Source organism: Diadema antillarum, unplaced genomic scaffold (assembly GCF_040938485.1).
Source record: "Diadema antillarum isolate AM-2024a unplaced genomic scaffold, OU_Dant_1.0 scf00000071, whole genome shotgun sequence".
Lineage (NCBI taxonomy): Eukaryota > Metazoa > Echinodermata > Echinoidea > Diadematoida > Diadematidae > Diadema > Diadema antillarum.
The window spans coordinates 5,613,352-5,635,827 of record NW_027270960.1 but is presented as its reverse complement, the minus strand read 5'-3'; the positions used below and the strand labels follow the sequence as shown (position 1 = coordinate 5,635,827).

General features: G+C 38.3%; 1 protein-coding gene across 1 annotated transcript; it reads left to right on the top strand.

Moving 5' to 3' along the window:
• Positions 1 to 14,143: 14,143 nt before the first annotated feature.
• On the top strand, positions 14,144 to 18,948 carry LOC139716997 (carbamoyl-phosphate synthase [ammonia], mitochondrial-like). Its single transcript, XM_071628514.1, has 4 exons — positions 14,144 to 14,323; positions 15,785 to 15,900; positions 17,262 to 17,391; positions 18,829 to 18,948. The coding sequence occupies exons 1-4, from the start codon at positions 14,144 to 14,146 to the stop codon at positions 18,928 to 18,930; spliced, it is 528 nt and encodes a 175-aa protein (XP_071484615.1). The 3' UTR covers positions 18,931 to 18,948.
• Positions 18,949 to 22,476: the final 3,528 nt, after the last annotated feature.

Below are 22,476 nucleotides of genomic sequence, written 5' to 3'. Positions count from 1 at the left end.
GGAGTCCCTGGCTTGCTCTTGACTGTTGTTGATTATTTTGCTGCTGTGTGCCTTTGTTATAGTATGCATATTGTCCATGCAGCTGTAGCTTACTTTCAGAGTGTTCCTGTTGCATATCTTGCTGAGCTGGTGTCCTTTAGGGAAGTGGTGCTCGACGAGGGCTAGGAACTTCCTCCCGATGTTTGTTTTAACATGTCCGCTGAACGGGGGGTTGAACCATGTTATGTTTCGTTTCCTTTGGTGTTGTCTTTCTTTTCTGCAGCTGTTGGTCTCTTTGGGGGTGTACGTCAATGTTGTTTGGTGTCCCGCCTCGTGGAGTGCGTTCTCGTAGTCTGGTTTGGTGCTGTTGAAGATTTCCTCGTTGCTGGAGATGTTGGATAAGCGGGTCTGGATGGACTGTAGTATTCTCTTGGTGACGGTGGGTGGATGATTCGATTCTGTATGTACGTATAGGTGTGAGTCCCCTGGCTTCGAGTACGGTTTGGATTCCTTCTTGGTGAGGTCGAATGTGACATCGAGGAAGTCGACGATGGTGTCATTTGCACTGGCCGTTATCTGTAGCCCGAACTCTTTGAATTTTTCGCAGAGCATCTTTTTGGTGTTCTCGGCTGCTCTGCGGGGTTTGTGGATAATGGCAAGACCATCGTCTCGGTAGAGCCCGATGTTTTCTTTGGGGATTATGGTGCCGATTTCTCCTAGTATGTATGCACCCACAAGTTCGCATATTTCAGCTCCATCGTATGAGCCCATCGTGACATCGAAGAGGTCGTCTGCGTTTGCTTTTTGCCAAGGCTCGTTGTCATGGAAAAGGAGGGTGTTCTTGGCGTGGAAGATGATCTCTTCTTCGGCTGGCGTGATCGTGGTGAATGTTTTTGCGTATTTGATGGCTTTATTGAGCAGTTTCCTGTCAATGGACGGGTAGAAATTGACGACGTCGAACGAAAGGAATGTGGAGTTTTGCCTTGTCGGGGTACCCTTGAACCAGTTGATGACTGCGGTGGTGTTTTTCCATTGGTTGACCTTCGTCGCTTCCAGGACCTTGCCATTGATTCTCTCCAGCACTCTCTTCGATATGATGCCGATTTCACTCTTGCTTGGGTTGATGAGCCTGCATGTGGGGTGATTCCGGAAATTGTCTTTGTGGTCTTTCAGTGTGATGTATGCTTGCTTCGGGGCTAGAACCTGGATCCTGTCGGAAAGCTCTAGATTGTCGGCGATCCTTTTGGCCTCTACATTCGTGCTGTGCTCTGTTTGGTGGTTTGACCTCCTGTATGTGGTTGTGACATTATCTCTCATCAACTTGTATTCTCTGGGAGTGACTGAGTAGTAATTGTTTGTTTTGTCGGCAGGCACCAAGATGTTTTTCTCGCTGCGTATCCTTCTCAGGTCCTCCTTTAGTTTGTTCTGGAATGGTGAGTTGGCGTTGCGGAATTTGACATCTTCAATCAGTTTGAGCAAGTCATCTTCGAAGGGTTTCAGCTGAGGGACAGAAGGAGGGGACTTTTGGCTTCTGAATCCGTAAGTTTCTCTGTAGTCGGGCTTTGAGTCTTGGTTTAAGAAGAAGAATGCTCGTCATCGTAGTCGTTTTATGAAGTCTTCGACTTTCTGTATTAGTCTCTTGATGTATTCGCTATCAGGCGGCACTGGCATGTTCTTCGTGCTGTACTTGAAGCAAAACTTTTCCATCCTCAGGTTGCAGATTAGAGTGCTCGACGGAGGGAGCGGTTATACGTAAGTAGAGTGTGAACTGCAATATGGCTGACAGTGCTCAACTATATAGGAGCCCATGTAGTACAATATATAGTAGGATGGAAGGCGTTGCTTTATTAGTGACTTAGCTGGACAGTCTGTTTCGGCCGAAGCCTCGTCAGCAACTAAATCAGTTTCTTGTTAAAGTACAGTGTAAGACATACGGCTCTGGTGCACTCAAGCAAGCAAACAAAAGATACAAAAGATACAAAAAAATACATGCACGTGGCTACTTAACAGCACAATAAAGTTGATAATGACACTGGGCTTAAGGCAGGGGTAATACACTTGTATGGCTTAAATTGTTACATGTGGAAGCCGGGGGGGGGGGGGGGAGCTAACCAAGCTCTGCGAGGGAAAACTTTTTGTTATGTTTACATGTTGAAATGAGTTCTGTTCTTGAGTTCAGGATTGCTGGTTTCTTGGCCGTGATGATGTGGTATTTCTCCCATAGACACAGGTTGCAGCGGTTTGTTTTGGGCGAGTACGGTTGGGCGTGCCTGACGATCCTCCATGTGAGTGAGTAGGGAGTGCCTTCATCCTTCAGGCTCCAGATGTATTTTGAGAGTTGGGTTTCGTTTTCGTATTTCTCGTTCTTGATGGATTTAACATGGTTCCTATATCTGTCTTTGAAGGTACCCCCCCCCCGCCAGTCCGCAGTAGCACTTTTCCTCGTTGTCATGCTTGACGGTTTTGCCTTAAATACAAGAGCCGTTTCCATGCATCTTCCTCGATCTCAACGGGCATTGGTCTTTTTGGCGGCAGTTGCATTTGGGTTTGGGTTCGGAGTCACGTGACTTGGATTGTCTGATTGTCTAATCTTTACGATTTTGTGGTTTTTCGGCAGGGGCGGATCCAAGGGTTACGTGGGAATCAAGGTATGACTCGAAGACTTATGACAAGTCCACCTTCATAGACATGTGAATTGAGTGAATGCAGCAATATAATATTATCCTTAACATACAGTGTATGTCAATGACAAGTCAAGGAAATTTACACTTATTTCAACAACCAAAAAAAAAAAAATAGAATTTTGTGAAATTCTCTTTGTACTATGATTTTCTTATTTTCGTTCTACGCATGTGACATTATCAATTGTTGTATAGTCTCCTCATCCAGAAGTGACTGAGCAGATACTTTAAAGATTCAAAACTTTTGAAGTTTGTCTGATTTTCCCCAAACATTCACTAATTTGTTCCAGTAATATTGTTGCATTCACTCGATCCACATGTATATGAAGGGTGAACTTTGTCATGATATGACATATTTTGTATTTGTCACGTAATAACTTGTCTCATTTTATCAATGTTCATCATGTAGATCATGTAAGAAACCGATATTACTGTGATTGTCAGAATAGAAATGCAGTAAAACTTTAAAAACAAAAGCCTGCATCAACATGAACAAATAAGGAGATTTTGCGATAAACAATGGAAGTAAAAGCCAGTGATTTTGAGTTAAATGTCTTTAGGATGAGTAGACCCTATGTGACGTCGAAATACGAGGAAAGGGTATCCCTGATAGTATGTCTCATATACTATCTGGAATGTGGACGTCATTCAAACACAAGTTTCTAGCTAGGTCAAAACAGGACCATTTCAAAGAATTTTGGTTTCCGTGGACAGGAAGAGATGACATCAAGCGGAGGCTTGACCAGTGCAAAATGAGATACTCAGGAAAGTTTTGATAGGCAGAAAACGCCAACCAATAAGAAAAGGGGGCAGGACTTCTGTAAAATCTTTCCAGGAAGTCACTTCATTTAAATTGTTTTACATGGAGACCTATAGTCCAACAAATGTATAAATATGCAATGTTTAGGCACAAAATTCAGATGCCATATAATTTGCGGAACACTCAGGACCAGGCTACAGTACTTCAAGATTGCGAAGTTAGAGAGTAGCACAGTGTGATTCAGGGATTGTTGCATTTTGGCTTGGACAGCCTGATCGTCCAGAAGAGAATCTAGGAGGATTCGAGTTTAAACACCAACAACTGTTGTAAGTACCTGACCATTTCTTTGAAAGTATGTTGTGCATTGTAAGTTTCTATGTAATTCCCGATATGGCATGTATATGTGATGTTTGTATGTCAAACCTAATTTTAATTGCATTGTGAAAGAAATAGAGACCTAGAACAACGCTTAGATTTTAATAGGCTGATTAATCATCCCCTACTCAACGTTCAAGATAATGATACATTGTGAGATGTTTTAATGGAAATTATGTGTGGTTAATAGGATGGAATATAAATGTGTTTTGTTTAAGTTACATGAATAAAATCAGGAATAACCAAAGACCACAAATCATAAGGGATACACCAGGTCTCATGTTATTAAATCAACAGGGTGTTTAGGGTTCCAGCGAGGACCAAGTTTAGGGTTCCAGAGAGAGAGAGAGAGAGAGCCACGGTTTAGGGTTCCAGAGAGGACCACAGTTCAGGGTTCAGACAAGGACCAAAGTTGGGAAGCCAACAACCAGAAAGGGGAGACGACCCGCTACTTCAGGCAGGGCGTCGTCGACTACCTAGAGCAACCAAGCACAGGAGCTTCTATAGAATAAACCAACGAGCAGAGCAACCAAGCTCAAGACCAAGTGGAATTGGATATCTGTACTCAAGTTTGTAATACGTTATTATTGTAAACCATCACAGCTTCGGACTAGTATAATAAATCTCATTGATTGTTATATTGTAAGAATACTGTGTGATTGGCTACTTATTTCGAGGCACTTTAGTTGCGCAAGTCGAAAGAGTTGATTGAATGAATGTTCTGCTAACAATCTGCTGCATTTTGAGAAAGTCAACCTTTGACTATATAAGAAAAGATCCCAGTCGCAGGGAGGACTTTCGTTCCCCACATTCAGAGGAGAGTCCCCTGTGACAGACTTATCCTTTAAAGTCATCTTCTTTCAGTCTTATGGATCAGTCATACAGATTTGCATGCGCTTATTACTTTCAAACTCCTTTTTTCAAGTATGCAAGTATAATCACATGATGAAAGGAAGATTTTATCTTGTGTGAGGTGTAACATCACATATTATCCAAGTTTGCATTGATAGATTGATTGAAAATCAAACAATTGGAAATACAGAACTTTATCAAAACTGGACCTACAACTTGTAAGTTTGAAATAAAAAGTAGCGAGATTTTAAAGTTTTATATCTGACAGGAAATCCTTATACGTAGTTAGGGCATTTAGATAAACAAATGAAAATAACTTGATGTCATGACCTCACATGATTTCAGTTGACAAATTTTTTGGGTTCATTCTTTGCATCAAATTTTGATTGTGTTGCAAAAACCCAGCAAAAATGATTTTCTTGAGTGAAAGGGTTGTAGTTGCTAGATTAAAGACCTCAATCATGATTTTCATTTTTGTCTTGTGCATGTGTGTATATGTACAAACTATAGGGGGATTATACAGTGGCGTATCTAGGGGAAACGGCGCACGGGGCAAGTGCGAAAATTGCGCCCCTAATTTCTGATAAAGTGTTCAACTCCAACCCCATCCCGCTAGGGTCTTTTTTAAAAAAGTCCACATTATATGCCTTTTCAAGCATTTAAAAGTTGTCTTTTGAGGGTGATTTAAATATGATAAATTTGTACAAATTTTGGTGAGCGAGCGCAGCGAAAATTTTTGTTTTTCAGCTTACAGAAAATTGAATTCTTGTCAATTTTTTGGTTATTAAATCTTACAATCAAGATAGTGACGGCCTTATAGATAACGATTTATACCAACAAACCGAGGACTTAAAAGAATACTCTAAATTAATACGAGCAAGTGAGCCGAAATGTGTATATTTCCGCGTCATCATTACGTTTTGTTCTTATCTTGTTTGATTCCCCCCCCCCCCCCGTGCGTTCGAAACCGTTGGCGTCCTCGTTTGATTCGGCGATTTTTTTCAGAACGAAAGAAATTGCAGTCGCTGCTCTGTGCAACATTTTGCCTGCTAAATATAAAGTGACATGTGTGAACACAATACCACGGTATACATTGTCATTTTTTCGCGTCATTATCACGTTTTGTTCTTATCTTCTTTTTCTTTTATATAAATTTTGGCGAGCGAGCGCAGCGAGCAAGCCGAAAATTTTTGTATTTCAACCTACAAAACATGGAATTCTTGTCATTTTTTGGTTATTCAATCTTACAATTAGATATAGTGACGGCCTTATAGATAACGGTTTATTCCAACAAACCGAGGACTTAAAAAAATACTCTGAATAAGTACGCATGAGTGAGCCGAAATTTGTATATTTCCGCGTCATCAGCACGTTTTGTTCTTTAGTTTTTTATTATATATAAATTTTGGCGAGCGAGCGCAGCGAGCGAGCCGAAAATTTTTGTATTTCACCTTACAAAACATGGAATTTTTGTCATTTCTTCAAATCAAGATACAGTGACTACCTTATAGATAACGATTTATACTAACTGGGGACTTGAAAAAATACTCTAGATTAGTACGAGCGAGTGAGCCGAAATTTGTATATTTCCGCGTCATCATTACGTTTTGTTCTTATCTTGTTTGATTTGTTGTTTTTTTTGCGCCCCCTCCCCTTCGCTTCAGAACGAAAAAAATGCAGTCGCTGCTCCGTGTAACATTTTGCCTGCTAAATATTATAAAATGACATGTGTGAACACAATAGACATTGTCATTTTGTCCGTGGCATCATCACGTTTTGTTCTGATATTCTTTTTTTATATAAACTTTGGCGAGCGAGCGCAGCGAACGAGCCAAATATTTTTGTATTTCAGCTTTAAAAATATGGAATTCTTGTGTGAACACAATAAACATTGTCACTTTGTCCCCCCCCCCCCCCCGGTCGCGTGTTTTTTTTAGACGGCACAGATTGGGGAAACTAAAAATCTATCGGGGACCCTATCCCTAAACCTAACCCTAATCCTAATCCTAACCCTAACCATCAAACCCTAACCCTAACCCTAACCCTAACCCTAACCCCAACCCTAACCCTAACCCTAACCATAACCATAACCAAAAACCCTAACCCAACGTTTTTCCCATAGGTTTAACACGCGCCATGCCCCAATCTGTGCCGTCTTAAAAAAAACGTCCCCCGGTCAGGGCGAGGTTTTTTTTTTTCTTCTTCTTTATCTTTTTCTTTTTCTTTTTCTTTCTTTTTCTTTTTCTTCTATTTTTTTTCTTCTTCTTCGTTTTCTTCCCGTTTTTTTCGTTTTTGGCACCCCCGGGGAGTGGCGCGTGGGGCACGTGTCCCCTTGCCCCCCCCCCCCCAGATATACCAGGAAGTTGTGACAAGATTTAATATGATTTCTGCATCCTTTCCAACAAGCGAACATGGAAAGATGTAGCGTTTGATAAGTACATGTAAATGAAGAAGGAATATTACAAAGCGTTATCCTACAGCATCATAAATCAATTCATTAGTGAAAGACTTCATGTCATATAATCTTTACAGGAAAACAAAAGCAGGGGAGTGATAGAATTACAACTAACGAGAAACAAATATGTAGTAGACCTTTTATAATTAGTTGGTCAGCTATCTAAACTTGAGGGAGACCTAATTAAGGGAAATTATATATATATATATATATATTGTATACATGTATATATGTGTGTATGTATATGGGTGAGAATTTTGAACCATGTACAATTGCCAATTTTCGCACCTTATGACATTCTTTCCCTTAGAACACGCCAGGATGATCTAAGAAACCAGATTTTTTCATGTCATCTCAAAGATTGGTAAATTTCCTTTCAGGAAATATATGGTTTGGTTGACTTTTGCCTGATATTTTTCATTTGACAAGGACTTTAAGCGTAAAATACGGTAAAAACGCTATTTTCACAATAATTTTTGTTTTTCAAACTAATGATGTGCATTTTTAAGCGTACGTGGCATCTAATATCTGACCATGTTCTGGATCTGACATATTATAGGTATGAACCACAAAATTATAAGAACTTTATGAGCACGTATATAATCACAGAGAACAATTGAAATATCAAAGTCCTAAACAGACGAACGTCCGTGGTGCTTTTATTTCTATCGCTGCTGCAAATTCTACTTTGTTGTCCCAACTGTAATGTATACGAAAATTTGGTGTTCCACCTAATGAACATATCCTGCAAAAATTGTACGTCTGCTGGCTGCACATGGGACGTAATATTCTTTTATGCAAAATTATACTCAGTTTTCGTCACGGACGTGCTTCCGCTATTTTCTAATAAAGATCGTATCCCATTAAACGCTATTGGTGATATTGTTCTGAGTCGTAATCAACTAAGATCTAGCCACACGATAATATGTTTGTTTTGAGTTTCTGTCCATCCTTTGTCAAATAGGAACCGAAATTATATTTTTAGACGAACCTCCGAGAAAAAAAGAACGTCCGTAATGATTAAAACGTTTTCGAATGGGACACCATCTTGCTTTGATGACGAAGGTACATTTTACCTTTGGCTCTCTAGCCGAGGAGCTGTATGTTATTTTTGGAGCGGACTGAGGCTTGTCCGCAGTTTTTGGACCATGCAATTCACCGAAAACCAAGCAAATAATTAATATTTTCTCTGAAAATTCACCTCCTGATCCCCCTCTGAGCAATACATATGTTGTAAGGATGTCAAATTTCTTATAAGTTGCATTGACAATACCTTTTCAAATTTTTGAAAGAGTTAGGAAGGCTAAGTACTCTCTGCCGATTAGTTATCCGTCCGGGAACATGACCCTATCAGTAGAACGAACGTCCGTGACAATTCCAGCGAACGTCCGTGACGTATGCAATCCCTTCGATAGGGATAACTTGTCCCGAAAGTGTCCTGTATTCTTTAAAATTTTTAGCTCCAATGGCCACAAATAAAGTTTTACAAAGTAAACAATGAGTTTAGGGCAGTAGTTTCAGAATTTTTAAGGCGTTATGTGATCATGATGAAGAAAACGTTGAAAATTTACTCACAATTTTACGCTTGTTTTCCCTCTAATTATACAAAAACAGCTAAACACTGAAAACAAAGTTATAGGAAAATGGAATTTTGCGTAATCTGTAATTTCTGTGCATTTAAATTTCTTTCTAATGAGGATCTGGAGACAATTTGTACTGTTACAGGTTCTGAAAGTTTCGTTCACGGACGTTCTGTCCGAGAAAGGAAATTGCTGATAATTACAAATATATCACTGCACATAAAGTTAATGTTAGTTGAAAATATTACCAAATCACCGAGCCGCTCATACCCAAAAGTGAATAATGTTCAGCACTCAATTTACTTGAAATAACAAAAGGAAAACGTTTCGGTCACGGATGTTCGTTGGTAGAATAAGTCAATGGATTACATAGTAGGAGAAAGAGGATCAGTGCCACTTTTTAGTGACAGGTGCGCCAAGAGTTTATCTTTTGAGTATGGTAGCTGCCGTCTCAGACAGAACACATCCAGTTTTGGCCTCCATAACGGATGTTCGCTGTAATTGTCGTGATATGAAATGCCTTAATTCATTCTTATTTTTCTCTTCATGACGATTTTTTTCTCATTCCCTCAATAGCCTGGACATGCTGCGACCAAACAGAAAACAGAAAACAAAACAAAACAAACCAAAACAAATCCGAAAAGTGCTACGTAATCAGATGCAGGATAATGACGGAAGAAGTCTGTAATGGGCATGTGTTGAATAAAAAATGGAAAAGCTTCAAAAGGACGTGGAAGCAGTTGAATAAAAATGACTGAGAAACAGAGAAGGGATCGAGCTCCAACACACAGAGAAAAGAATTGCCAGTGCACTCCCGTTGTACCAAATTCCTCTGGAGAAGTTTTTGTTTGTTTATGTTTTTTATTCATCGAAATGCCGTCACAAGCGAACGAAAATAATGCAGTATACAATGATTGTCTGATGAAAACAAACAAATCCTCCGCTTATCATCACATGGTGTTGTTTTATACTCATCAATGAAAAGCAATGTTCATTTGTAATTCTTTCCAAGATTTTTTTTTCATTTTAAGAGACAGAGAGATCGTCAATTTGTTTGTGCTTTTGTGCTTACTTTGAAAACACATGTTAAAAAAAGTAATGATTAAGAATAGGTTTAAAGTTGCACTTTGATACGTTCGCTCTTCCTAAGATTCGTTACTCCGATGTCCAAAGGTTTGTTATTCCGAAAATGAAAAAAAAAGTTTGTAGTTAATTAAGGAGGTTTGTTATTAAAAATTTTCTTGTGTGTTTCTTATTCCGAAAGTTTGTTAGTCCGAAAAATAAATATTAAGGATCATTATTTTAGGTCCGTTCTTCTAAAAGTGGAAAGGGCCTGATATTCGTTTAGGTGAAAGCGGTTATGAGGTTTTGAAATTTGGAGGATTTTAGTTGTTAACTTGTTTCTCCACATTTGGATAAGCGAACGTGATTTTTCATGTTCCAATTAATAAACCTTTCGATTAACCTTCGGAGATTCCTATCATTTACCGAATAAAAAAGCTTCATAATTATACGACCTCTATCAATTTTCGTATTGACAAACTGTATGAATAACGAGCCTCCGAAATGACGCGCTACAAAATGTTTGTTATAACAAACCATATTGTATAATATCGAAGTCACAAACGTCCATCCAAGTAATATGGACTTATTGTGTCTTGTTATGACGAAACTTCGCAGTATCGAACCTATCATCATTTCTGACTAATATAATAATACAAATTCTCCTCGGTAACTGTGTGTAACACAAGGAGCAAACATAGAGGGATTTCTTCCCAACGTATTCGTTTGCCCTCCCCAGCTAAACTTCGTATTTCTATAACGGAGCACATTTCTTTTGTCTTTCTATGTTAATTCTTTTTCATAATTTTAGCTGTGACCATGTTCGTTATAAGCAAATTTTGCATTGTAGACTTTAGATAACAAATTTAGGACCTGAATCTTTACTTCATGATAACGAAATTTTGATAAATATATTCGTTCTCAAGGATGGACTACGTCACTGAGATTACACGTACGTTTGTACGTTCATTTACGAGAGAGGGAAAAATTGTTTTCTTTGATTCCTCAGTATGAGAAGATAAACAAGCTTATATAATTGAGAATTGGTAATATCTGTTCAGGATTTTGCAAAGGAGTTTGTTCTCGACATGGAATTGCTGTTTGTTGTGAGTTAAGTAGAATGCGTTTCCAACTCAAGAGAGCTGCATCTTGTTTGTTCCGAACGTCCGTGAGCTACATGCGAACCTCCGTGATGAAAACTATGCTATGTTCGTTGGGTTATACAGACTGCCTAAGCCTAGATCAGATACATCTTAAAAAGGTATGTTATTATTTGGGAGTGGGGATTGAAGTATGGGATAGTGAAATAAGAGGTCAAAATATTGAGTTTCTGTAAAATTCGCGTAAAGTGGAGAAAGTGTTTAGCGGAAGAGCAATATTTCAACAGAAACGACGAATTTAGTTAAATCATCAGTTGTCTACCATTACGTACAGGTTAAGAGTACAAGCTTAATATTCTGCAAGCACGTACACATGTCCCTTAAGATATTTTGTTACGATTTTAAACTGAATCAGATCGTTGCAAACTATGTTAAATGGTATTCAAGTGTATGTGCTGTACTATTCCTTACGGACGTTCGCTGCTCTGGACATGGTTAACTTCAGCGGTGAATAAAATCTTGTTCCTCTGGGAAAATCCTAGTATAATTGGGTTCATATTAAAGCTTGAGTTATACTCTTTCAGGTAAGATGAATAATTTGGAAAATTTCCTACTTTTTAAATTTTGCCTTGTTCTGGCTCAATTGTACATCGTTCAAAATTCTGACCCATATATACGGTGTATGATATGGGCGTCTAACCGCAAGTATCCAGACATCTAAGGAGATAGGGGAATAGTATACAAATAGCGACTGCTGCAGAGGGAGATGGTAAAACTATTTGCACCGAGGTGATTTCTCAACAGTGCTATGTCCCGAGACGAAGTCGAGGGACATGGCACTGTTGAGAAATCACCGAGGTCAAATAGTTTTACCATGGCCCGAAAGAAAGCAGTCGATATTTGTTTTATATCCCTCTCGAGCATTTTACTAGAGTGATGATGGTTCCCTTTTGGAAAAATGTGCAGGTTTCCTGACGTTAAATCTAACGTAAGGCCGTAGCAGTACAGCAGCAGCAGTGCGTGCAGCGCGTAGCGAACGACACCGTTGGTTCTACACACGAGCTACACTACAGCGTGCAGAACTCCGAAAGATCGAGGAGGTCCAGGACTACGTTAGAAGTAGGTCTAAAGCGGCTTGGTTACCCACATCAGCTTCAAAATTGCTTTTAGTTTATTCCTAATTCGTACCTGATCTGATATGGTGTCCTTATGCTGCAATCATTCCTCCGTTACTTGAAGCGCAGTCACTTTGTCAATAATGAGCTGAACTGCATTGATCACACTAACGAATACACACACACACACGCCGCCATCGCACCACAGATTTCTGTAATAAGCGCTGCTAGCGCTAGCTACAAGCCACGCACAGGACTGTCGCTCAAAAGTATCGCTACTACGCGCACTGCGTACATTCTTAAGTGAGAAATGTAGATATCGATCACACGATCACGATTGGGTGCAGATCGTGGATTCTCAAAAGTACTACTAGTATATCCCGCTGGCTAGTAACCAATTGCACCGCATCCAGCTGCTCGTAGCTAGCTAGTAAAACTACACCATGTTCGTGCTCTGTACAATCCTATGGCAAGAAGCTTTACATGAGGGATATAAAAAGTGATATAAAAGTCTGAACATCATCACAGTCATTGTTCAAATGTGTCCATGCAGCTTGTATGTGATTTGTGTGTGTGTGTGTGTATACATATGTTGTCAATGCAAGTTATTTATGTGTGCAGATGGGTGGCTTTGATTGTGTGTATGCGTGTGCTTGTGTGTGTTTATATGCACCTGTAATATTTGCTTATATTTTTTTTTTAATGGTGCAAACATTATTATTATAATTTTTTTTTTTGTTTCTTGCTCTGAAAAGTAATTATTTTGTGATATGAGGTCTTGTCACCTTGGGGAGGATATAGTACACTGTTTGGTAAAAATGTACCATGTAAAATTCTGTATATGTCTTGTTTTGCATATGATTTTGATGAAACTTCAGTCTTTCTGTTCATCTGCTTTTACTCAATTTCTTAGAGTAAAAAACATGGTGCAAAATTGTGCTTTACGTACTCAGAGGGAGCAATTTATACACAAAGTCTTTCTCAAGGTTTCTGGCATTACTGTACATTTGTAAATAGTTGTACTTTCACATTATTTTGTTGAGTGTTTGCCAACAAGAAGGGCTTTAATGTGTAAAAGTATTTAGATAGGGGAGACATTGATGCCAGGTACAAATGTACATCTAGTACTTAGCATGCTGAAGGGAGATATCAGTGTGATGATATTTTCATTTTCTCCGTACATGTTGATTACTTTTCCAGGCGCCCATGTTCTCCTGGCCAAGGTTGAGGGATGTGGACCCTTTGCTCAGGTGTGAAATGGCCTCAACCGGAGAAGTGAGTCAGATATTTTATATTTCTATTTTTCCCCGCTAATTCAATATTTATTAGAAATCATTCAATTATGTTTGATGCAATATGATATCAATCAATAATGATGCTGTTGTTCAAAAGTCTCTCAGTGACTGCTATGAATAGATGAGAAGTTTTTGTGACTGGAGGCATTATCATGAATTGATCAGGAAAGTAATTTCTGGCTTTCAGTTTTTCATTAAATCTCTATGTTCATTATCTTCTCATAGAAAGAGGGGTAGGGGTCTCATTGATATTCTAGATTAGGAAGACATGCAGACACTTAAAAGGAAATCCTTGAATGATGTGGTGGCACAGTTTCAGAAATTGTTGAACTTTGCTGTCTTAGCTGTATGATAATGTTCAAATGAATAATGAAACACTCCAGCATACAAAAGTTTTTAGAATCAATCTGTCACTATCAGAGAAATCTTAGGATAAGTTTCAATGTAGCAATGCAATATTTACTGAATCGTGATTTATTCCAATACTGCTGTGTATGGTATCAACTGACTCTAAAGGTAAATCGGGTCACAGATTGCCTCCCTTTTACTATAAGCGCATACTTGTAGCATCTATTTTGCAACCGTAATTTTCCACAATATGAGACTATAGAGGGAAAGAGGTTTGCAGAAGCACCAAGTGTATGCAGTACTTAAAAGGCCTGTTGTTTGTTGTAAAGAAGACCCTAGAAAGAGAAGAGCAAAAGGAGAGAAGCAACATACAATGTAAGGACAGTATAAGGAATGCATATAGTGACAGTATAAGGGCGGCAGTGAGCTGGAGGTTGAAGGTACACTGGTGAAGATGCGAGAAACAACACACAATATCAATCTGTGTTAGCATTTCAATCATTGCCAAGGGGAAAACATTTTGGCTTAGTGCCTGAATAAAATGCCTTTTTTTTGTCAACAGGTGGCGTGCTTCGGACCCAACGTCCAGACGGCTTTCCTCAAGGCCCTCCTCTCCACTGGGTTCAAGATCCCAAAGAAGGGTGTCATGATTGGCATCCAAAAGACCTTCCAGGCAGAGTTCCTCCCGACCGCCATGCGCTTCCACCAGATGGGATACGATGTGAGTCAGCAAGTCCTGGATGAGACCTCTGTGGTCACCCAGCTCAAAATTCACAAAAAACCGCAGATTAGGATTCTTTTTAATTGACCAAACTGTGTCATTTGAGTTGACTGACTCAAATTTCTTAAGTTTGTCTGACCCAAATTTATTAATTTTGTCTTACTTGGCAGAGTAATTTTTTTCTATCTACTGTCAAAATTTGGCATCTTAAAACAAAATTGTAACTGAAGTATTTTTGAAATGCAAACAGAAGGAAACTGACCGGAATGAGGTATGTTTTTCCGGCAGTTTTTCTGGACTATATATTTTGGGACAGCTACTGTAAAACATGATATATTCGCGTCACGAAATTTTAGCGAATTGGAGCCGACGGCCTTTTTCGTGGCATGAAGTTTTTGCAAATTGCCACTGGCGTTCAATGGATAAAGTGCAGACAAAAAATTTCGCGTGCGTTTTAATTTCGCGAATCTTGGCGCTCGCGAAATTCGCAAAATTAGAATGCATGTGAACATTCCTCGTTTTTCAGTAAGTGCTACTTCAGTGGTGGAAAACTGATATTTCTGCACAGCACATCTGAGTGACCATAATCTTTAAATTCCCTTTTCTCCCTTTTCTTTGAAACTGCACCTCCTCTCTCTTTATTATTTCAATTATTTTTTGTTTTTTTAAATGCCAGGACGGTCCAATTTTAACAATTTTTATATCATTTCAAAGCGTAGAGCTTGCTCTTTCAAACTGCATAGAAAAGTGTAAACTAATATTGGTTTCCTTTTTGTGGTTTTGAACTGGGCAGTCATATTTTGTTTGCTTGTTTGTTTTCATTTTTTTTCCTTCGGAATCTTGGCAGTCTGATCGGCTGGTTACCAGAATTGTCAGAGTATTTTTCAGTGACCTCCCTAGTAATAACATTTGTTGACATTCTTGCTTGCCCCATCATGCGATTAGTAAAACCGACTCATGCATCAGTAATTTCTCAAAGTTAAATTATTGTGGTGAATCTGAGCATTAGCATGTGTCTGTAAACTTCTTTAGGTATATTTTTGCACAGGATACCTGGCTCAATATGACTAGACATATGATGTGTATCACCGTTTTATATTTTTAAGTGCTCATGCTGTAAGACATAGTACAGTTGTATGCATGGGCATATTTTTCATGATTACGGGGGGGGGGGGAATCTGCTCCCCTTTAACCTTTCACGCAATGATTCTGCAATGCGAGAAGGCCTTGTGAGTTTGGCGGAATCTGCCTCCTCCTTGCCTTATGGCATAGCCAAAGAGCTCAGCCTGATTAGGGTTAAACCATTCCCAAAGTTTGCAAAAAGAATTAGGTGGTTAAAAATGGCTGCCAAATTTAAACAGCTGTATTCTGTTATTTTAGCAAGTGTCATCCACTATTGTATGTTATTGATCTATAAATGTCCTGTCTTATTCCACATGTACGCCATCTTTCATCATCCAGTTGTATGCAACAGAAGCAACTGCCGAGTACCTCAATGCTCACAACATCCCGGCAACAACTGTCGGCTGGCCCCTGGTGGATTTGCACGAGGAGAGCGATGCTCCAATGGCCACCAAGTAAGTCTGGTGTGGGACTGTGAACAAATGACCTAGGCACAGACAGGCATAGACATCGGAGTACCCCCACTTATTTATTTTTTATTTTTTTTATTTCTATTTTTTGTCTTGGTGCCTCACAAACAGCAGCAAGTACAACTGAACAGTGGCAGAGGCCCCAACTCTTCCACTTTTGGTGGGAGCTCTTCTGTTTTGATGCCATTTTTACAAATTTTCCACTCTCCCTCACGAGGTTAAATTTCTCCAGCTAGAGCTGTGTGCCCTCTGCTCAAGATGTCGCAGGCATGATATTCTGTAGATTTAAATCTGATTTCAGATTTTTTTTTTCACAAGTCTGTACACATTTTGCTGTTTTCATGTATGAAAATCACCTGAAAATGTTGATGTCCAATTTTTTCAAGAAACTTCAATATCTTCCATGGATTTGTCTTCTTCTGCATAAAATCTAGCTTAACTCTCCTTCCCAGCTGTAGTTTTGTCACATACAGTGTTCAAACTGAAGGCTGAGAAAGCACCAGAGTCCGTCTATAACTCTAGAGCTTCCAGGTCTCTCGGAAGTGGGCCCTAAGCCCTAACTGCAAAGCATGTTATGCTTCAAACTCATGATATTGTGTGCTGTGAACCCATGATATTCTGCACATAATTCGGCGATCAGAGTCTCTAGTTTAATTGCCAGGGGAACATAACGGGAGAATCTCCCATTGAATATGCTTGGGGTTGGAAACTGCACTGAAAATTTGATTTTCATTGTGTTAGTGCAAATTGATGTATGTATTTCAGGTTCGCAAATAAAGTTTATCCTGTCTTTAATAGGGACTTCACATTGGCTCTACAACTTTAGTAAGAGAGAAAGTACATGTATATGTCAGAGATCTTGCACATAATGGTCACCTGTCTATTGTGGTCAGTGGCCTCCTAATTTGTCATCCATCAGCAATAGTGATTCACTGCATCTAGCAGGCTGCAGACTCCAGATAATAAAGTTGTATCTCTGTGCCTGCTTGTTACTTATTATTTTTTCCTGCCTGGGAAATTATGCCTCACATAGCAGTCTTTTGTGTTTGTGCGTGTACATTGTAAGTCAATGTGTGTGTATTTCTTTGTTCATTTGTGTGTTTTTATGCAGGGGGGGGGGGGACCCATAAAACTATATTGGTTTTGGCAAACCATATTGTTAACTGTGAGAGAAACAATTTGAAATTAATTAAAGCCATTGATCGAAAAGACTGAGGCTTCAATTCAAATTCTTATTAGACTTGGAAGTATCCCATCTTCTTCTTTCTTGCTGTATATACAGTTGTACACATATATTTCATGTCTTTGCTTGTATCTATCCCTCTCAAAACACTTTCCTTTCCCAGACTGATCTACGAGGGCGATATTGATCTAGTGATCAACCTGCCAAATCACAACACAAAGTATGTGAAGGATAACTACCTGATCCGCAGAGCTGCCATCGACTCCGCCGTGCCCCTCATGACAAACTTTGAGGTATGGTTTCTGATTGAGAGCTAGGCCATCTTAAGTTTAACAAGCATAGCATTCTGCTTTTCTCATCTGTGAAGTATGGCAGTAGAGGGCGCCATTTCTAATTCATGGGGTATGCTATTTTTCAACGGTGTTTGCTTTCCAAATTGTAACTACATGGCAAAGGCATAATGTTGATGATGGTGGTGGTGGGGAAACTCGACCAAGACATTAGGTAGTACATTGAAAGAGAAATGACTAATTTTAACCTTTAAAAAGGGAATGAAACCCAAATATACATAAGGATTGAGTGAATGGATTGCGTGAATGTAGCAATATTAGTAGAACACATCAGTAAAGTTTGAGGAAGATTGAACCATCTGTAAAAAGTTATGAAGTTTTAAAGTTTCAGTGCAGTCATTATTGGGAGAGAAGATATAAAAAGAATGTGAGGAAACTTCCGCAAAATTTATTTTTTGATGGAAAAGTACACACTCCCATTATGTGTATTTGTTACTGACATATGTTGTGGGTAATGTATTATTCCCCCTGCTTTTTGTAATAGGTAAGTCAAGTGCTCATTCATTATGCTAGAAAAATGGAAATATGTTGAATTTTCTCTTTATTTTCTTGATATCATTGTACATACCTGACATCACAAGGTGTAGTCTTCTCATCCCGCAATGGCTGCACCAGAACTTAACAATTCATAAAACTTGAATGGATTGTCCAATTTTCCCCAAACTTCCCTGATGTGTTCTACTAATATTGCTGCATTAACCTCAAATTACATAATTAAGCACAGACTCTATTTGGTATTCATTTCCCTTTAAATTCCTATAAACCTGATATCTGGTTTTGTGGCTGTATCTTATTTCTTTCTGTTCCTTCATTAATATTTACTCTTCATTGTTAGTGTTTCTCAAGAGGGCATGAAATCGTTGGCTGAGAAGTAGAAGATTTGAGTGTAAATAAAAACAAAACCAATCAATTTTCATTACATAAAAAGCTTGTTTATCAAAAGTGGGTAGATTTATAAGCATTCTTCCAAATAACAGGTACAGTAAGACCCTTTTGGTTTTGATTTTGAGCAATTTGCTGAAAATCAATTTGAAATTTAAAATTAACAAGTGAACATAATGTAAAAGAGATCAAAATGTATTTTTGATTTTAGTAGGCAGAGTGGGCCATCAGATTTTTCTTTTGGTGGCCCGACATCAATTTTTAGTGGCCCTGGGCCACCAGGCCTTCACTTGTGCTGAGCCCTGTCTTATATATAAAGAAGTACACATACAAAGTATAGGGAATAATACGTGATACCCACATTCACCTTGTACTGAAATTGAGCACTTTGCCCAAATTTGCCATCGTTGTCGTCAATGTACACCTTGTAGTTTGAATTCACACAAAAGAGTTGGGCAAAATTCATACCCACATCTTCATTCTCTTCCAACAAAACAGGTTGTCAAGCTCTTTGCAGAAGCCTTGGACCATGTTGGAAGTCTTGACGCCACTTCGCTTTTCCACTACACCCGCCCTTCTGCCGCTGAAGCACACCATTAAACTTTCTGTGTGAATGCCCCATAGGGTTAACAATGGGTTGTGTTCACACCTCATGTACCAGCAATGTTTGACTGTATTCTTAAATAGTACAGTGAAATATTTCGAGTGAGAAATGGTATATTCCATGTATGTTTCTGGAGTTTTTCTATAAGTATGTGACACCTTGATTTTACAAACGGTTAGGAATTACTATAAATGCTTGATAGTTTTCACACCACGATTCAGTAAAAGTCTACGCACTGAAATCACAAATATTCAGTGAAAGTTTCGCAAACCATACAAGGAATTACGCAATAGTGACTTCTAAGATGCTGCAACTGAGTCACTGAATGCCGTGTGCAGAGATGCCAAACCTGCCATTTTGTGCTTGTAGATTTCATTCATTTTATAGTTTGCTCATACCATATTTATGTTAGATAAAATCAGTCTTGAATGTATCCTACATTATTTTACAAGGTTGCACAAAAAAGCTGGCTGTATTCAAACTCATACTGAGAAAACAAAATGATTTATCAATACCCTGCATGTGTATGGTATTCTCTGCAAAATGGTAGGCAGGTATTCAGTGTGCATTATTCTGTGTAGTCTTGAGGAAGACAACCTGCAATTGTCAGGTGATATATGTCTACCTGATCATGTGACTTCTTGGAGAATGTGTGCAATGCCTCCCATGCATGGCCTAGGGTATTCTGGTATCCATGGTCATGGTGAAATGTTTGTGTATTAATGCTGCATTCTATAATGGGACTTTAAGGCGACAAGTTGATGAAATGGCTGATGTGAATTATCACATTAATTATAATGTGTCATTCTTCTCACAGTATTTGTTCTGAAATAGCATCATGCAGGGTTTATCTAAGAGGAGTGATCTGATATTGGTCTACGTATCTCCCATATGGTTTCTTATAAAGGATTGATGGAGGTTGAGGCTGAGTACATAGATGTGGATTTGTAGTTCAGAGTGAGAAGGTTTGGGACTAGAGGTGCTAGAAATGGACTGGACGGAGGACAATGGTGTCAGGAATCTATGCAGAGTCGTCTCTTTTTGTCAAGTGTTCCTTGCCTTTATTAGAGCTTTAAGATAGCTTTAAGTATAACAAATTTCATCTTTGAAAAAGAAGATAATGAAGAAAAAAAAGGCTGAATTTGGTCACCAAAGACTGATGTCTGAAATTATACAATTCTAGTTTCTTCTTGACTGGAACCCCTCCCTTCCAACCCCCCCCCCCCCCCAAAAAAAAGCAAGCCCCGAAACAACCAAACAATATATGTTCCTGAGTATCATAATAACATCGCCAAAATTGGTATTGGTATGTGAGACTGAAAAAAACCAAAAGATCACTGTGGAGGCTGTTACATGAATGGTGTTTATGTGTGTGTGTGGGTGAGTGTGTATGCATGTGTGTGTGGTTATAACAATGTATTTTTATAGCAGTTATAAGATGTAAATATTGGAGGTCAAACTGTTGGTTGCTAACCTATTTCATTGCTCAGTCCTTACGTGTATGTCAGTGGTGTACTTTTTGTTTTTGTTTTATCTTTAAAGAAACACAAAGTTTAAGTGAAGTAAACTTTGCTGCCATGTCTCCAATGTTAACTTTGATTTTATCAGAATATTCATTTTCTTTTCTCTTTTTTTTTTTCACGGGGGCTCTTCCTTTCAGGTGCTTCTTGCATGAGATGAAAGTCTGATTATAGAATGAATAAAATGAAAGATCAGGAAGCTCTTTGAAAAAAGTGATAAGTATTGTGATACATGTAATGAATTGAAATATGATAATGGGGTAACCACCTGTACATCCATGTTATTTTGGGAAGTTTTTTTTCAGGCAAACAGAACGGGGCAAATGTCCATCTTTCCTCTAGTCGATAAAGCAGTTTATTTTTCACAGTGATGGCTGATATTTAGTAATAGAAACTGATCAGTTCTTGCACGTGCACAGTTGGTTTCTGATGAAATGTTTGATGCCTTGTAAAGACACTGACAGCAAACTGTATTCACAAGTGTTCCCTCGCATTAAAGACAGCTAAAAGATGTACATGTACATGTAAGTCAGCTTTTGTAGGTGGAGTGTACTCAGACACTGAACAGAATGGTGAAGTTTCATCAAAATTGGATCTGAATTAAGACAGTTATGAAATGTTAAAGTTTCCCCAAAGACTTTAGAAATCCCTGATATCAGTCGCAAACATACTTGTATACTTAAATTGCTTGAAATAATGATATACATTTGTAATTGTGCTGCAAATGTTTTCATTGAATTATAAATTGATCGTTGCTACTAAGAGTATTTTTTTTTCCAGCCATAAAATCACTGAGAGTAGGATGTATCCTGGAATGGAACAGTCTTAATCTTATGACTTTGCTACAATAACTCTTTAATAGAGGATGTAAGAAGTTAGTGTGTCCGTATTATCAAGCAAAAACACATTTTTGATTACATATATATGTATATATTTTTCTATGTATGATATGTATGACAATGGTAGGCTTGTGAGATGAAGACATAATCACTTAGTGTAATATCTCTGTGTTAGGTGAAAGTGTGACAGTTTCCAATTTTGATGAAACTTGAGCCATTCTATCTAATCTGATATTATCTCCTCACCACAGTCAGCTGAAGAAAGGTGTTAGAATCCACTTTAAACTTGAAAGGTAAATGGGAGGAAAATTTGGAGATGTGATAAACAGCATAACAGAAAAGCATGTTTGACATTGTGCGGTAGTAATTCACTATGATGCACTTCCACAATGTGATTCAAGCGGCCATCCTGGAGTATGAGAATGTAGAATCTTTTTTTTTTTCCTTTCACTTGATTGAATGAGTGGTCGCAACTCCTGTTGAATAACAGTAAAAGCTTGTTTGACGTGAGTGTGACTTCCCTTTGTTTATTTTCTCCCTATATGCTTTCTTTTAAGTTTCTTAGGTGTGCTTATGAGTGACTAATTATTGCGGTAAACAGGGTCTGCTTTAACATAGTGTATGTGTATGGGTAAATGTTATGAGATGATTTACATGACAAATTATGTAATTAGGAATCTATCTGTAACACTGCAAATCAAAAGCAAAAAAAAAGAGTTGAAAGATAAAAGCACTGCTAGTGATGGAAGTAATTTAAATATGTAAGCTGGCTAGATATGGGCAAAAGCAGACTTTAGATTTTGACTTTATAATAAGTTGTGTATGATTTATCTTATTTAGGAGATGATTGCTCTGAAGTTGGAGAATAATGTGAATTATTACAAAGATTACAAATTATTACAAAGATTGAACATTTTCTGTGCTTACACTTTATCCACATACTCTAGTTGTCCATAATGTAAACAGAATTAAATCATTATGAAAAAAAAGTAAAATTGATTATCATTTACACATACATATGATGTTGACATAAAAGACAAAGTAAACCAATTTGATAAAGATGTCAGTTAATAAAAACAGAAGGGAGGAATTCAGCAGTACATTATCTGGCCACCAACAATCCTTGCCTGAAACAGTATGTTTCTATACAGCAAAGGTGTAAATTTGTGTCTAGTGTGCATGA

What these genes read in the sequence shown, in the direction of transcription:
- LOC139716997 (XM_071628514.1), top strand. Translation starts at nt 14,144, where the DNA reads ATGCCTTTTTTTTGTCAACAGGTGGCGTGCTTCGGACCCAACGTCCAG. An exon ending in TCCACCAGATGGGATACGAT is followed by an intron (nt 14,324 to 15,784) that starts GTGAGTCAGCAA and finishes TTCATCATCCAG; the next exon opens with TTGTATGCAACAGAAGCAAC. An exon ending in CCCTCATGACAAACTTTGAG is followed by an intron (nt 17,392 to 18,828) that starts GTATGGTTTCTG and finishes CCAACAAAACAG; the next exon opens with GTTGTCAAGCTCTTTGCAGA.